The 17,921-nt window shown below is 44.6% G+C and overlaps 1 protein-coding gene across 1 annotated transcript in view; it reads left to right on the forward strand.

The window, feature by feature from the left end:
* LOC122814280 (receptor-type tyrosine-protein phosphatase C-like) overlaps window positions 1–17,921 on the forward strand; it is a 1,011,948-nt gene that overhangs the window by 907,711 nt on the left and 86,316 nt on the right. The window contains exon 24 of the mRNA XM_044086871.1: window positions 4,151–4,329. Coding sequence (XP_043942806.1) covers window positions 4,151–4,329 — 179 coding nt within the window. The remainder of the gene's footprint in view (window positions 1–4,150; window positions 4,330–17,921) is intronic.

The following is a 17,921-nucleotide window of genomic DNA, read 5'->3' on the forward strand; positions in this document are numbered from 1 at the left end:
CTGCAGCAGTGAGTTATATGACAAACATAGTAGGTTCTATAAGTAAACTTGCCGTAATGGTAAATGTTTGAATGATCACTTCTGTAGTAGCTGCTCACTCCCTCCAACCGCCTGTTTTCTTGCTGTGCTTTTTATGCCAAAGTGTGGACATGTGTTTTCACTTTTCCTAGCAATGTCCTCTCTGGGCTTATTAACTTCTTTCACTCAGTTGGCATGAAACCTCTGAAGTGCGTAGTGCCCAAACCAGTCTTTTATTCAGCTGAGCTCAAGCTTACTAATGGTTTGGGCATGTGGAAGGTGCCCCAAAGATTTGAAAGCTGTCCGGCTGTTATATCCTATGTAGGCTATAACCCATATAGATTAGGCTACCGTAGCAGTGATCTTTTAATATTTTATTTTTGTCAGTATTTACAGTAATTCTTGTGGGAATTTCTGCATGTAGTACTGTTTGTTTGGCTTCTGCCTTTAACAAATGTTTGTGTTTTCTGTTTCTGAGGAAACTTTCAGAGTTTCTCTCAGAAGTACTGTGTGCATGTGTGCTGTTAGACACCAGGGGCTGTCTTGTGCAGTCAGAACTGTAAATTAATCTTACTGTCTTTACTGTTGTTACTATGCATTCATTTCATATTTTGACAAGAAAATATTGCAGAACTTGGATTTTTCAGCATTTATACATTATACTATAAAATGCTGTCCAGTTTGACTCTCAGCTAGAGCGTCTTCTGCGTGGAAACATGCATGAATGGGCATACCTTCATTGAAGGTTGTGCATCAGGGCTGGTAACTCGGCACGTAAAAATCAACTACCAATCACTAGTGGACCGGAGTTCCCCTGTGGTGACCCCTAACCGGGAAAAGCCGAAAGACACAACTATATGCATGACTCTATGTATGTGTATGTATGATTCTATCAACAAATATCAGACATACAAAATAACAAACCTACAAATGCTAAACCAAAAAGAATGAAAACAAATAAAATCAAAAACAAAAATATAACAAAAACAAATTTGGAGGGGCAAACCCCCACCCCCCTCAGACATAACGGTACCATTCCATCATTACACCAAACTGAAGAAGAGAAGTCTACCTAAAAACAGGGATCACTGCCTGCACAAAAAGATAATGGCACTTGCAAAGATTCCCCACCAAAAATAGAAAAAAAACCCCACAAAACATAACCCTAACTAAAAAAATAAAATAAAATGAAACCCCACCCAACACCATCAAAATCACACAAAATCTGATAAAAATAATATCCGCATAAACTTTACATCAGAATAACACAACATTAAAGCCATTCACTCATGTGTGCTTTTTGACCAAATACACTGCACCCATATCAGTTTTTATGTATATATTTCTGTGCATCTATATCTATAAAATATACCTATAGCTATAATTATCTCTCTATATAAAATGTTTTCTGAACAGCAGCTGCAATATTATCTAATGGCTAGCAGTGAATAAACTAAATAAACTAGGCTTGTTATTTGCATTTCAACAGTTGCAATAATTTTACTTTTATTGAAAAATAAATGAGCCTAGAAGTCTAGAAAAAAGAAACTATCTCAATCAGATATTAAAAACGGGTGGTTCACAAACTATGTTTATATTACAACTACTTGACCTTAACCACAAATCACTTCATTTGATCACTCATGATTTATACTAAGATTGACAATTTCACATGGTTTATCATAGCAAAGGTTTTACAAAGAAGCAGGGATATAAGTAATTTTATACCTTACATTTTATCCAAGGTATGAAAAAAAGAAATAATGCATATCAGGTACAGTAGGATGCTGTTTACTGAAGCTATATTTATGTGCATCTGCAGCTTTATTTGATCTTATTTCTTTTAGCATTAAATCTAATGTATATTTTACATATTTACTGAAACAATACTTAAATACCAACACATCTTTAGCTGCTTATATAATTGTAATACGCGGGGAGCAGATATGTACCATATTGATAAGGAGCAAGTCATTGATTTTATCTCCCCAGGTTTGGGGTACAGACTAGGTGATCCAGGGAGTTTGCATTTATGATGCTCAGAAATCTCTGGTCATACATGTTTGAGGATGTGTCTCCCATTTGATGGTGGAATAGTTGATGTATCCTAGTAGAATAGTGTTTGGTTTAATACATAAGGGCTCCATACTGGTTACGTACAAGTACAGGGTACGGGCTGAGAGGGCCTATTGTTAGCAATAATGTGATAAGAGTTGTTTATGTTAAGTTGGATATGGAAGAGCTCCAGGTTGTTGTCTCATCTAACGAGCCTGGAAGTGAGATTTTTTTTACTGAATGAATTTCCAATATATTCTGGTCTTTCTATGCAAGGCTCTGTATTTGATCCTTAGCTTGTTTATTTTGGTAAAATTCTTATCTTGTTAATTTAAATACTCGACACCACCACTCTTTTCTGCTCATTCCTGAAGTACTCATTGGATCCATACATTTTCTTGCAGGGAGTTATTTGAAAAGGTATCAGTTCCTCAAGATTCATCTTTTTTTCTTGATCATGGAGAAAATATCACAAATGCAAACACAAATTATTAATTACCAAATTTGATATTCAGAGCTTGTACTTCATGCCGTCCATAGTATTCTCATTCTGTATTATTTCAGAAAAAAACAAACGTGCTCAGCTACTCCATGACTGTCAGAAAATCCAAAATATTCAGTTTTATTGGGTCTTTGGTTATTGTACTCCCTTGTTCACTTTGCATTAGGTTAACCATGTTTTCAAGGGTGGATTGTAACACTGAAATCATCTGTTATACCAGGACCTAACAAGCAATATGCACAACATGCATTACATCTTCTCACAGCACCCATGTTAACCTTTTCAGCAGTTCAGCAGAACACTCCTGAGGGATTCAGCCATTATGGTCACTGAAGCATGATTCTTGTTAAACAAGTACAGTAGAACTATCAGTGACCTGGGAAATGTACATGATTTGGAGTATGACTAGCTAAGGATGAAAGCATGTCACAAGCAAGCTGCTAACAGAGTGTGATAAGGTCACATGCACCTGTGGGATTAATCTAAATGACTAGCTTGTTAACGTTACTCTGATTACTAAGAATATATATGTACACAGAGTTTCCATATGCATGCATGAATCTTTGTTACAATGATTACATATGCATGCAAAGAGTATACATATGCATCCCTCTTTTTCTGCTGCTGTCAAGAAGAGCATATTGTGGAATACAAGTTCTTTTGTAGAGCAATGTTCTTTTCACAATCAGTCAAAACCAGCTTTGCCACTGCTGCTGCTGTGCTGCTTAGGAGCACATCTATATTTGAGATTTTGTACAGTAGTGTGATAAGATGAGACATGATTAACAAAATATATGCAAGTAGCCTAACTCTGTGGCAGAGAAAGGAGTCATCCTTACTCTGACACAGGCAACTGGAGTTCAGTTAGTGGCCCCAACATTTGAGGAGCCAGACAGGGAGGGGGAAAAGTGAAGGTAAGAGGTTTGCTCTCCTTTCCCAGTGAGTGGGGTGGGTTTCACACAGTCAGGGGAACATGGAGTCACTGTGATTTCTCTGATGTAGACAGGAGTAATCACTGTTCATGCAGCCCAGGAACAGGGCTGCTGGGACTAAGCACCCCTTGTGGAAGTGACGGAATGGCATCTGCAGTCAGCCCATTGCACTCCCTCCCACAATGCTTGGCAAACTGTATGTAGTGGGTTAGAGTCCGCCCAGTAGGTAAAAAGCCAGCCCATACCTGATGGCCGCCTAAATGATGACTTGCATAGCAGACTCTCACCCTGGTAATGGAGAAAGAATGGCCTCACTAGTCGAGGGGGGCTGATGATCAGAAAGACAGAACAGGGCTAAAAAAAATGCCAAACAAGTGCTTAACAGTACAATGTAAGACTGTAGAACTATGCAACAAAATAGTGTTAATAAAGGCAAACTTTCTAGTTTCCTTGCTATCACTGAAGCAATTTGTCTTGCCAAAAATGCTACTTGTAACTCAAGGTATATTGTTTTGCATTGTTCTAGTATTTTACATTTCTATTTATAGACACAGACCTGTTCAATCACCAGCTTAAATGCTTACACAAAGTTTGCAGAATTTCTTTTTTGTCATAAATTAAATCCCATGTGTGTGATTTGCAGAGGAAGGAGGCACGGAAAATATATCATTACCACTACCACACATGGTGTGGAAAGGAGTTCCCAGATGATCCAGAAAACTTAATAAGCATGATAAGAAGTGTAAAACAGAAAATTCAGCACAAAGTACCTGTGGAAGAAGGAGCTTATGAGAAGTCTATACCTGTACTCATCCACTGCAGGTAAGCATGATGACTAATATAGCTTGTTTTAAATTCCAAATATGAAGTAAAATCCATTGTTTGCATTGTATTTTGTAACATCATTCTAAAGATTTTCAATAAAAACAAAAACAAAAAATTACCATGCTGCTGTATACAGATGAGAAGAACTTACTAACTTATAAAATATATGCTGCATAGGAAGAATGCCCAAAGTCAGTAAATAATCATTGTCCGAAACTTCAAATGTTATGTTGTCCAATCTCGCCTTGATTCTTACTGGATGGGTTTGGAGCCACTCGGCCGAATACACTAGCTCGAAGTCTCTAACTTGGCTCATGGCAGAGTAGGTATTCCATCATGCAGTGGTGCAAGCTCCAGATTTTGCTTGCCACTTTACAGGTTTGGATGTTCTCTTCTTGGCTGCGGCTAAGTTTTTTGTCTTTTGGCTAATCTTCACACATTTAGTCTTTAGAATTGCTTAGTTAGTTAGTTTAGTTGTGACTGCTGTGCCTATTCATAGCCTTAGTAGCTAATTTATCACTGTTGCCGTGTTTCTTGCTGGCCATCATTTTTTTCACGTGGCCTGTATTGTCTATCCCGTCTCCTTTAAATGTAGTGGTGTGCTTTAATTGTTGTAGTTAGTTAATTAGTTATTAGTTAGCTTAGCTCGTTTAAGTTAGAGAGCTAACTGCCCATTTCAGTTAGAGGGCTAGTAGTAAAGATGTGTGTGTGTCTCTTTCTGACAGCTAATAGGTCCATTTAAATTAGAGGACCTAGTGCTTGTTTATTTAAATACCAAGTTATTTCCCTTTAGCTTTACTAGAAGTGCTTTGTGTGTTAATGATTTTTCATACTTAGAAGTGTTTTTCTGTGTGATTTCTATATAGTTTTATAGTTGTTTTAGGATTTCCTTATCCAAGGAAACTAGGGAGAAGGAAGCCTTTAGGCTTTAAGAAATGCCACAAGTGCTCCCAAAAAATGTCCATTACGGATGGAAATAGTGTTTGCGTTTACTGTTTAGGAGCAATCCATCTACAGGAAACCTGAACATTCTGCCACTCTTTAGCGCCTGTATTCTACAGGAGAGGAAAAATAAACTTGTGGTCAAAGGACTCTTGAAACCAACATTTGAGGAAACTCTACAGAATTCTTCCTCATCCTTGTCCAGTAAGTCTTCTTCCTTTGGAAAGGACAAACCAACTAAAAGGCCATCTCCAGTCTCTTTATCTCAGTCTGAGCCTCCTGAAAAATTGTCTAAATTGTCAAAAATTTCTCAAGCATCAACCTCCTCAGCTCCACTGTCTTTGGAACCAACTGAGATAATTGTCATTGATAAACCAAGTTCTTCAGTTCCAAGATCTTTGGAGCTGAAAGAAACTGTGACTGGGAGCTGGTCCATTGAACTTCTGCCTGTCTCCCCTAGTTTGAGATTTCCTATCTTAGAGAGATCTCGTTCACCAACCCTATCCTCCAGGTCTTTTAGGAGCCTGTATGATGATGACATGGAGAGGGTGGTGCGCCGACTACTGAAGTCGCTGGCACTGGCAAAATTGTTCTCCGCTCCAGCCCAACAGGTTTTGGAACCCTCTAAGACTGTGACATCCACTGTTGTTCCTCCTCTGAGCTAAGCTGGATCTTCAGAGCCAAAGTGCCAAGTACCACTTGCTGTAGACCCGTTGGTTCTGGGACCCCTTCCGGATATTCCAGAACCGATCTCTGCTCCAACACTCTCTGTGCCATCCGTGGTGTCCAGGAGCCGTAGCTCTCCAGTTGGCCCTGAGCTTCTTTGGTTCTGTGTCTACCCCTCGGTGCCTCGGCTCGGTTGAGCTCGACTCCTCCATCAGCTTCAAAGCCAGTGTCCCTGGAGCTGGAGGTTTCCTCTGTTTCCTCGGAACCAGGGGTGTTCTCGGAGCTGATGGGTTTGGCTTTCAAACTGATGAGGAGTGTGCTGTCCCCACCTACAGCTCTACACAGGGATACAGGCATTCGTCCCCCCAAAGCTCCAGCTACTGTCTTGGCACCACCCCCTCCACCGGATAGCAGAGATTCAGAGCCTCAGGAAACCCCCTTGGGTGAACCCCACTCTTGCAAGGCCTCCCCAGAATACCCTTCTGAGGAGCCTCCTCAGAAGAGGACATGCAAGAGGAAGCATATAACCTCCCCTGATGAGTCTGTTACCTCAGACACTGACCTCGAGGAGTCTGAAGGGTCCCCACAGTCGTCCTCTGAAGATATCTCATTTGCAGATATCCTTCAGATCCTAAAACAAAGAGGCAGCTGGAACCCCATCACCCCTTCTAATGAGGAGTCAGTGTACCTGAAGGCCTTTGGATCTCAACCTTCAGCCTCCTGGGTGTCTCCACCTTTTGATGAGTTAATGGAGTTGGTCAGTTGAAAGGTGTGGGAGTCACCTGACACTAGGAGGCCAAACAAGTTTTTGTCAGCCCCCACTGGAAAGGATTTTCTTACGAAAGGTGTGCCTGTAGATGCTATGGTGGTGGCAGCAGCCACCAAGAAGGAACTTTCTGAGGCATCCTCATCTGTTCATCCTCTGAACAAAGATTCTCAAACGATGGACAGATACGGAAAGCATGTCTTTTTGTCAGCAAATTTTACACTCAGATCACTGAACTACCTCACACACTTTACAAGGCTACAAAGAAATCTCCTGAAGGAGCTAGGAGATACTCTACAAGGTTCATTGGCTGCGGGAGTGACAGAAAAAGTCACCTCCCAGCTGTCCACCTTAAATTCCATCATCAATTCTTCCATGAGACTAATATATGCAGCGGATGGAGCAAGTAGGGCAGCGGGTTCAGGAATTTCCCTGAGGAGACACTCCTAGATGCGCTTGTCTAATTTTATGGAACCTTTTAAGTCTACCTTTACCAACGCCCCTTTTGATGGTTCCTCACTTTTTGGACCTAAAGTTAAAGACACACTCACCAGATACGAGCAGGAAGGGAAAACTCTCTCTGCCATTAGAGTATGTTTTTCAGTACCTTCAATACCTTACCCTAAAGGTCAGAAGAGTGGTAAAATGTGGTTAAAAAGATTCCAGGGAGCTTTCCAAGATGCATGAGGTGAATCCTTCCCCAGGGGCAGAGGGGGATGCAACAATGGTAGACGTCGTCCTACAGGCAGAGGGGGTCCACAAAACCAGGGTGACCATGATTCCTTTCGTGGGTGTCCCTACCAGTGCTCCTGAAAGGAGGCCTGTCTGCTCTTCTCTGGAGGCAGTCAGGGGACATTTATTTTTGTACCCAGAAGCCTAGCAAAATATCACAAAAGACAAGTGGGTACAAAGCATAATATCCAGAGGCTATTCCATTCCCTTTTCCCATCCTCCCACACATCAGAACAATCCTAGATGTTTCACCCAGTCTAAGGGAGCAAGCAAGTATAGAAATTCAAACATTGCTGGACAAAAGAGTCATCCAAAAAGTCCCTGCAAACCAAATAGGATTCAAAACTTACTCTACATTCTTTTTAGTGCCAAAAAGAACGGGAACTGTAGACCCATATTGCATCTCAGCAAACTGAACGAATCTGTCAAAAAGTCCAGGTTCCGAATGGTGAGACTGCAGTCAATACTTCCCTTTTTAGGGAAAGATGATTGGATGTGCTCAAGAGACCTCCAGGATGCGTACTACCACATAAAAATGGACAGAGCATTAAGGAGTCATTTACGCTTCCGGCTGGGAGCCAGTCATTATCAGTTCCAAGCTTTGGTCTAACTACAGTCACTAGAGTGTTCACCAAACGCATGGCAGCAGTAATGGCTCACTTGAGACATCTTGGATTCCAAGTGTTTCCTTATCTGGACGACTGGCTCCTAACTGCCACCACCAAGCATCTACTTCAACAAGCCAGGGATGTGACATTGGAAATTTGTGCTCAGCTGGGCATAACAGTCAATTTGCAAAATTCTGCCTTGTTGCCCTGTCAATCTATTACCTTCATAGGCGCAGACTTAGACACCATTTCTGTGATGGCATGTCTTCCACCCAACAGAATTTCTGCCCTCAGACAGCAAATACTCCACCTTCTTCCAAGGACAAGGTAAAGGAAAAGGTAGTTCTGAAACTTCTAGGAACCATGGCTTCGACCATAACTCTAGTTCCTCTTGCCAGGATGCATATGAGAATCCTTCAGTGGCTCCTGTTTTCTCAGTGGTTGCTACAAGAACTTCCTATGTCCCATCTGATCAGAATAACAGAGTCACGCAAGAGGAATTTACGGTAGTGGACTCAGTCCAGTCATTTGACCATCAGTAGACCCTTTATTCCACAACCACCTGTTACTACAGTGACCACAGACACTTCCCAGATAGGGTGGGGGGGCATTATCTGGGAAGGACAGATACAGAAAGCATGTCTTTTCGTCAGCAAATGTTACACTCAGATCACTGAACTACCTCACACACTTTACAAGGCTACAAAGAGATCTCCTGAAGGAGCTAGGAGATACTCTACAAGGTTCGTTGGCTGCGGGAGTGACAGAAAAAGTCACCTCCCAGCTGTCCACCTTAAATTCCATCATCAATTCTTCCATGAGACTGATATATGCAGCGGATGGAGCAAGTAGGGCAGCAGGTTCAGGAATTTCCCTGAGGAGACACTCCTGGATGCGCTTGTCTAATTTTGTGGAACCTTTTAAGTCTACCTTTACCAACACCCCTTTTGATGGTTCCTCACTTTTTGGACCTAAAATTAAAGACACACTCACCAGATGTGAGCAGGAAGGGAAAACTCTCTCTGCTATTAGAGTACGTTTCTCGGTACCTTCAATACCTTACCCTAAAGGTCAGAAGAGTGGTAAAATGTGGTTCAAAAGATCCCAGGGAGCTTTCCAAGATGCATGAGGTGAATACTTCCCCAGGGGCAGAGGGGGATGCAACAATGGTAGACATCATCCTACAGGCAGAGGGGGTCCACAAAACCAGGGTGACCATGATTCCTTTCGTGGGTGTCCCTACCAGTGCTCCTGAAAGGAGGCCCGTCTGCTCTTCTCTGGAGGCAGTCAGGGGACATTTATCTTTTGTACCCAGAAGCTTAGCAAAATATCACAAAAGACAATTGGGTACAAAGCATAATATCCAGAGGCTATTCCATTCCCTTTTCCCATCCTCCCACACATCAGAACAATCCTAGATGTTCCACCCAGTCTAAAGGAGCAAGCAAGTATAGAAATTCAAACATTGCTGGACAAAAGAGTCATCCAAAAAGTCCCTGCAAACCAAATAGGATTCCGAACTTACTCTACATTCTTTTTAGTGCCAAAAAGAACAGGGGACTGTAGACCCATATTGCATCTCAGCAAACTGAACGAATCTGCCAAAAAGTCCAAGTTCCGAATGGTGACACTGCAGTCAATACTTCCCTTTTTAGGGAAAGATAATTGGATGTGCTCAAGAGACCTCCAAGATGCGTACTACCACATAAAAATGGACAGAGCATTAAGGAGTCATTTACGTTTCCGGCTGGGAGCCAGTCATTATCAGTTCCGAGCTCTGCCCTTTGGTCTCACTACAGTCCCTAGAGTGTTCACCAAATGCATGGCAGCAGTAATGGTTCACTTGAGACATCTTGGATTCCAAGTGTTTCCTTCTCTGGAAGACTGGCTCCCAACTGCCACCACCAAGCATCTACTTCAACAAGCCAGGGATGTGACATTGGAAATTTGTGCTCAGCTGGGCATAACAGTCAATTTGCAAAATTCTGCCTTGTTGCCCTGTCAATCTATTACCTTCATAGGCGCAGACTTAGACACCATTTCTGTGATGGCATGTCTTCCACCCAACAGAATTTCTGCCCTCAGACAGCAAATACTTCACCTTCTTCCCAAGGACAAGGTAAAGGAAAAGGTAGTTCTGAAACTTCTAGGAACCATGGCTTCAACCATAACTCTAGTTCCTCTCGCCAGGATGCATATGAGAATCCTTCAGTGGCTCCTGTTTTCTCAGTGGTTGCTACAAGAACTTCCTATGTCCCATCTGATCAGAATAACAGAGTCATGCAAGAGGAATTTATGGTGGTGGACTCAGTTCAATCATCTGACCATCGGTAGACCCTTTATTCCACAACAACCTGTTACTACAGTGACCACAGACACTTCCCAGATAAGGTGGGGGGGCATTATCTGGGAAGGACATTCCAAGGCATATGGCATGACCACGAGGCCCATTTGCACATCAGTGTTCTAGAGATGAGAGCAGTGCTTCTGGCATTGCAAGCACTCCACGACTCTCTTCCACTAGGGACGATTGCAATCCAGTCAGACAATATGTTGGCAGTATGGTACATAAACAAACAAGGAGGAACCAGATCATACCCACTTTGTCAAGAGGCCCTGAGAGTTTGTCGTGATAGCGGACAAGCTCAGCAGGGCAATATTAATGCCCCACAAGTGGTCTCTAAACCAGAGCATAGCAGTAAGAATTTTCTGGAAATGGGGCCAGCCTTGCTGTGATCTTTTTGCCAGTCCCATGAATACCAAATGCAGCAGCTACTTTGCCCTAATCCTCCCTCCGGGCTAGTCACCAAGAGACACTCTTGTTCATGATTGGCCCTCAGGACTTCTTTATGCCTTTCCCCCATTTCCCCTCAAACCCAAAGTCATCCAGAAAGCAAAATCCTTGGGAAGCAGGCTTCTTCTCATTGCCCCATGTTGGCCTCATCAGATTTGGTTTCCCTTCCTCTGGCCTCATCTGCAGGAGAAGCCGTGGGTTCTGGACCCAGTTCAAGACCTTCTGACCCATATGTCAGGAACACTTCATCTTTCTCTCTACACCCTCAATTTGACAGCATGGCTGCTCCACTTCCAAACTTAGTCAAGCTTAGAGACTTCACTCCAGCAGTCAGACACATTTTGATATCCTCTCATAAAGATTCTACCAGAAATTATATACTAGTAAATGGAAAAGGTTCTCCTACTGGGCACAAACCAGAAACATTGACCCCTTCTTTGCTCCAATTCACTCGGTTTTAGAATTTCTTACTGCGCTATTTCAACAAGGCTCACCTGCAGCTACAATTAGAGTCCAACTGGTGGCAGTCTCATATTTCCACACTGGTGAATTTTGTCCTAACCTAATGTCACATAGATTGTGTAAAGCATTTTTAAAATTCACTTCTTTATTGAGACCTCCTTTTAAAGAACCTCTTCCTCCTTTGGATTTAAGTTTTGTACTGTCTCATCTAACATTGCTGCCATTCGAGTCCTCCTCATATTGTGACCTCAGATTTCTTTCTTGGAAGACATCTGCAAGAAGAGTCTCAGAGTTGCAAGCACTATCAATCAAACCACATTTGGTTTTTCATAAGGATAGGGTATTGCTAAGAACTAATCCATCATTTGTAGCTAAGGTTTGTTCTCAATCCAATCTAAACCAATCTGTTGAGCTTCCAGTCTTTTTCCCCAGTCATAGCAACAAGGCAGAGTATAGACTCCATCAATTGGATGTGCATAGACAACTCAGATTCTATCTCCATAGAACTAAAGATTTCAGAAAATCAGACCAATTGTTCATCTCTTTCTCCGAAGCAAAAAAGGGCAGGCCAGTTTCAAAAGTGTCACTTTCAAATTGTATCACTTTTATATACATCACCAATAATAAGAAGTTATGTACTTACCATAACGTTCCATGTTAGTTGTCTTCTTCTCACCTTCTTTCTTGCTGGATGGGTTCAGAGCCGAACCTCGGCTCCGACTCGGCCTATTACTAAAGCTCAAAAGCTATTTTTACCGGCTCGAGGCTATACTATGTCCCATAATGCTAGGCGTCATATAACCAGATCTCATTTAATAGCTAACACTATGGACAAACATGTCCCACCACAAGAAGAATAAATCTATGTAATATATATAACTATAAGCCCTATTACATATCTCTTACCAGGGTTACCAAAAGGGAGCAAGAGAGGTAGCTGAAAAGATAACTCTGGTGACAAAAATATCTCACAAGATACTCTAGGTCTTTCCAGGCTAGGGGGATGGAGGGTGGGACACAAGAAAGAAGGCGAGAAGAAGACAACTAACATGGAATGTTATGGTAAGTACATAACTTCTTAATGTTAAGTTGTCAATCTCGCCTTCATTCTTGCTGGATGGGACAGCGTCCCTAGCACCTTAGTCCTGGGTGGCTCAGTGGAACAGACTCTTGAGTACAGTGGAACCAAAATCAGCCCGACTTCTGGAGGCAATGTCCAGTTTATAATGAGAAATTAAGGTATGAGGGGAGGCCCATGTGGCCGCTGCACAAATCGAATCCATAGGTAACCTTGCTTGAAAAGCAACTGAGGAAGCTAATGCTCTAGTTGAATGAGCTCTAGGCTTGGTAGGGTGATCCTTATGCCTCAATTGATAGATTAAAGTGATAAGAGAGGTCAAACATCTGGACAAGGATACTTTAGAAACTGGAAGGCCTTGCTTCCCTTCCGCGTAAGACAGGAAGAGTTGTTCTGATTTTCTCGTCTGTTTAGTTCTATCCAGATAGAAATGTAGTTGACGGTGAACGTCCAAACAATGTAATCTTCTCTCAGCTCTATCAGTGTAATTTGGAAAGAAAACTGGGAGATCAATGGTCTGATTAAGAATTTTTTCGGAGAGTACCTTAGGTAAAAAGGATGGATTAGTCCTAAGAGACACTATCTTTGTGAAAAACAAGATAAGGGGGGTGCACAGAGAGTGCTTGTAGTTCCGAAACCCTTCTCGCTGAGGTAATAGCTACCAAAAAAAGTGTTTTCCACGAGAGCAGTTTTAACGAGCAGGAAGTAGCAGGCTCAAAAGGAGGAAGAATTAGGGAAGTCAGTGCCAAATTTAGATCCCATGGTGGAGGAGGGTCTTTGACCGGGGGCCTAAGTAATAGGGTTCCTTTCAGAAAGGCTTTGCAAAGCTTGTGGGACATAATACTGGTCTCTGACAAGCCAATGTGGAAATTTGCAATAGCCGCCAACTGGACCCTGATAGTGGCTGAAGAAGAGCCTGTTTGGAAACGTTCCGCCAAAAAATCTAGAGCTGTTTGGACAGGAGCGGTGAAGGGGTCAACTTGATTTTTCCTTGCCCAAATAGAGAAACGTTTCCATTTACTAGCATACGTCCTTCTGGTGTTGGACTTGTGAGAGGCAAGGATAATATCACGTACTGACTGAGAAATTAAGGGAAGCCTGGCTAGGGCTGAAAGTGGCGCAACCAAGCTGTGAGGTTGAGAGATGAAAGGGATTGGTGCAGCCTGCCCGACTGATGGGTCAGAAGGTCTGGCACTGGGTCCAGATGCCAGGGCTGCTCCAGTAGATGATGTTGCAGGAACGGAAACCAAACTTGCCGGGGCCAGTAAGGGGCAATGAGGATCATCCTGGATCTCAAGGCAGTTGCTTTCTGGACTAACTGAGTAATTAAGGGAAAAGGGGGGAAAGCCTATAGGAGTCCCCGGGGCCAATCGTGGACTAGAGCATCTCTGGGAGGGAGACCCGGAAGAGGAAAGAGGGTGAAGAAGTCCTGACACTTGCTGTCTTGAGGGGTTGCGAAAAGGTCACAGCAAGGCTGACCCCACCTTCTGAATATTTGTTCCACTACTAGCTAGTTGAGAGACCACTCATAGGGCATGAGAATGTCCCTGCTCAGCCTGTCCGCTATGACGTTGGACTTCCTGGGAATATGCATTGCTACCAGAAACCATTGAGAAGAGATTGCCCATTGCCAAAGTCTGAGCTCTTCCCGACATAGGGGATAGGACCTGGTTCTGCCCGGCTTGTTGATGTACCACACTACAGACATATTGTCTGTCTGAATTGCAATAGTCCCGGTGGGTAGAGAGTTCTGAAGGGCCTGCAATGCCAACAGTACTGCTCTCATTTCCAAGACATTGATCTGCAAGTGGCACTCGAAGGGTTGCCATGTGCCCTGGACTGTCCTGCCCTGAAAATGCCACCCCCACCCGATCAGGGAGGCATCTGTTGTCATGGTGGCAACTGGAGGGGGGAGAACAACCGGTCTGCCTTGGAGCACCTGAGGCAAGACCATCCACCAAGAGAGGTGTCTTTTGCATGACTGAGTGATGTTGTGTGACATGGGAAGCTGCTTAAAGGACCATTGGGAAAAAAAGCATCCACTGCAGTAGCTGCATATGAAAACGAGCTAGGGGAAGCAAGGTGATGGTTGCAGCCATTAGACCAAGTGTTTTTAGTACAAATGTGGCTTGGACCCTGACCTCCTGTAGTAGGATTTGAACATGGCTGCGAATGTCTGACACTCTTTGTGTAGGTAGTTTTGCTGACAACTCCACCATGTTCAACACGGTGCCTATGAAGGTAATATGCTGACAAGGTGACAAGGCAGACTTTTCAAAGTTTATAGAGATGCCTAGCACTTTGCACGTTTGTACAGCATAATCCCTGGCTTGAAGTAGCTGGTGCCTGGTGGTGGTAGTAAGGAGCCAGTTGTCCAAATATGGAAACACCTGGAATCCTCGTCTTCTCAGGTGAGCCGCAACCACTGCCATGCATTTGGTAAACACCCTGGCAGCTGTGGTGAGGCCAAAGGGCAGGGCTCTGAACTGATAGTGACTGGCTCCCAGACGGAAGTGGAGAAACCTTCTGGAGCGCCTGTTCATTTTGATATGGTAGTACGCATCCTGAAGGTCTATAGAGCACATCCAATCATCCTGACCCAAAAAGGGTAGAATGAACTGTAGCGTGACCATCCAGAATTTCATTCTTTGAACAGACTTGTTCAGCCTGCTGAGATCCAAAATAGGTCTCCAGTCCCCTGTCTTTTTTGGTACCAAAAAGAACTTGGAGTAGATTCCGGATCCTTGTTGGTCTGCTGGGACTGGCTGGATGGCTCTTTTTAAAAGCAGCTTTGAAATTTCTAACACTGCTTGATCTCTCAGACCAGGTGGAACATCTGGAAGAGGCCCTTTTGGTTGTTGTGGGGTGTGGATAAAGGGGATTTTGTAACCCTTGGATATGATCAACCATACCCATCTGTCTTGTGTAAGGGAATGCCAGGCTTCTGGGTACAGTGAAAGTCTATTCCCGACTGCCTCCAAAAGTGGACAGTCGGGCAGCTCCTCAGGGGTGCTGGAAGGGTTTGTCAGAGAAAGATTCTCTGCTACCCAGATTTTGCGGACCCCCCCCCTGCCTCTGGGCGGCGTCTGTTATTGTTCCCCCCTCTGCCTTTGGAGGGAAGCTCACCACATGCATCAGGCAGTACTCCCTGGGGTTTGTGGAACCACATCTTTCCGCCCTTTTGACCCTTAGGGTACAGTCTAGAAGGGGCGGAAAAATGGACTCCCACAGCAGAGAGAGTCTTGCCTTCCTGCTCGCACCTGGTCAATGTATCCTTCCCTTGAGGTCAAAAAAGGGCAGAACCGTCAAATGGGGTGTTAGTGAAGGATGCCTTGAAGGGGTCAGCAAAATTGCAGAGCCACATCCAGGCGTGTCTCCTTAGAGCAACGCCCATGCCTGTGGCCCTACTCACTCCATCGGCTGCATAAGAAATGAGCCGCATGGAGGAGTTGACAATAGAGTTCAGGGACCCCAGCTGGGAGTTGATCTTGTCCTGAGACTCCACAGCTGCTGGGTCCTGTAAGGTATCACCCAGTTCTTTAAGAAGGTCTGTCTGAAGATGGGTGAAATGGCACAAGTAATTCAGCAACCGCATAGCAAAGGTCGCTGAAGAAAACATCCGCTTGCCATACCTATCTATAGTCCTAGATTCGTTATTAGGAGGATGGACAGGTACTGAAGGGTCAGCCAACTCCTTCTTAGTGGCTGCAGCCACCACCACGGCATCAACGGGGATGCCCTTAGAGAAAAACTGCTTGTCTGCAGTAGCTGTGATAAATTTGGTAGGCCTCCAGGGAGTTGGTTCCATAGTATCCGGAGCCGTCCATGCCTTCCGAGCCACCACCTCCATGAGTGAGTCGAAAGGCGGGGACACCCAGGAGGTGGAAGGGTGAGAATTGAATGCATCCAGGTACACCGACTCATCCTCGGAAGGGTTGAGGGCAGACCAGTTCCCCCTCTGTTTGAGGATCTCTAGGATGTCAGAGAAGGAGACATCCTCAGAGGGGGTCCTTGGGGACCCTTCCGAATCATTCAGGTCGGTGTCAGATGTCACTGACTCAGGGGAGTCGGCATGCTACCTCTTGCATGTCCTCTTCTGAGGGGGCTCCCCCGCAGGATCAGGGGAGGCCTCGGAAGAGGAGGAAACTCCCAATGGAGCAGCTTGGAGTGTCGGTTCTCCACGCTTGGGTTCGGGAGGGTAGGCAGGGGCTGAGGCAGGCACCATAGACGGAGGGGCCGATGAGGCCAACTGTGACACCGGTATGGGAGCCAGCATGTTCCTCATGACCTCAAAGGTGCCCCTGTCAGGCAGGGAAGAGGGACCCAACTCCGAGGAGATGAGAGCTCCTCCTGCCACTGAGAGGGACAGCTCCGAGGCCGATGTCGGGGCCGAACTCACCTGCGCCGAGGCTCCGAGAGGGAGAACGGGGTCAGACAAGGGTCCGATGCCACTCACCCCCTCGGAGCCGATGAGGGAGTCTCGGTGCCCGGATCCCTCCAAGGACGGAGCCAAGGAAGGGATTGGAGTGGATGAAGGAACCGATAATGGAGGGATTGGTTCTGACGCCCCCACGGTACCAACCTCGAAGACCTTCGGCTCCGAACTCAGCAGAGTAGTCGGAGGAGGAACTTGAGTGGGCGTTGGGGTAGCCCCTGTCTGTTGAGATGGGCTATATAATAACTGGGCCAGCGCCTGCGACTTCAAAAGCCTACTGACTACCCTCTCGAGGTCATGGTCCGATAGTCTGGAAGACCTGGAGGAGTGAGACCTATGGCTCCGCTCCGACAGCAAGGGGGACTTCGGAGCCAATCTGACCGACTCCAGTGAAGGAGACCTGGAGTGCTTTCTGCTTGGGGACAGCTCTGACACCAAAGTAGGAGCCAACTGAGGTCTCGATGTCTCGGTTCCAGCCGGGACCAATGAGGCAGAAAGAGAACCGCTCGGCGCCAGCTCCGAACATGGAGCCGACGTTTTGGCGGGCTTTGAAGGTTTTCCAGTCATAGGCTTGGACGGAGAACCTTCAGGCTTTAATAAGCCTCTGAGAATGAGCTGATTTCTGCGCTCCTGCAGGACTCTAGGGCTAAAAGCATGGCAGATGGAACAAGAGTCCTGCAGGTGCAGAGGGCCCAAACAATACACACAAGAAGTGTTACCATCTGTCAGAGACATCTTCTGACAGCACGAGTCACACTTCTTGAAACCCGATACCTTGGTATCCTTAGACATAATACCACAGGGTCAAGGCAAAGACTCTACACAAGTACACTCTGAAAACAGACACACTCAACAAGGAAGTTAAGTTTTTAAGTTTAACCAACAGTAAAAAGGGAGACAGAAATTCCTCACACACATACACTAAGGGGAATCTGAACTACTATGAAGGGGGGAGGATTAGAGGCCCATCCACCTTAAGGGTGGAAAAAAAGGAGAGGAAACTACTGAAAAGGGTTAGGGAAAGTAGTCGCTACTCTCTAAATACTAAATAAAATAAACTAAGTGAAAAAATCTATCAGAAAAAACTACAGATACATAAGTTTTAA

The sequence above is a fragment of the Protopterus annectens genome, chromosome 10.part0 (genome assembly GCF_019279795.1).
Source record: "Protopterus annectens isolate FY-2018-M chromosome 10.part0, PAN1.0, whole genome shotgun sequence".
NCBI lineage: Eukaryota > Metazoa > Chordata > Ceratodontiformes > Protopteridae > Protopterus > Protopterus annectens.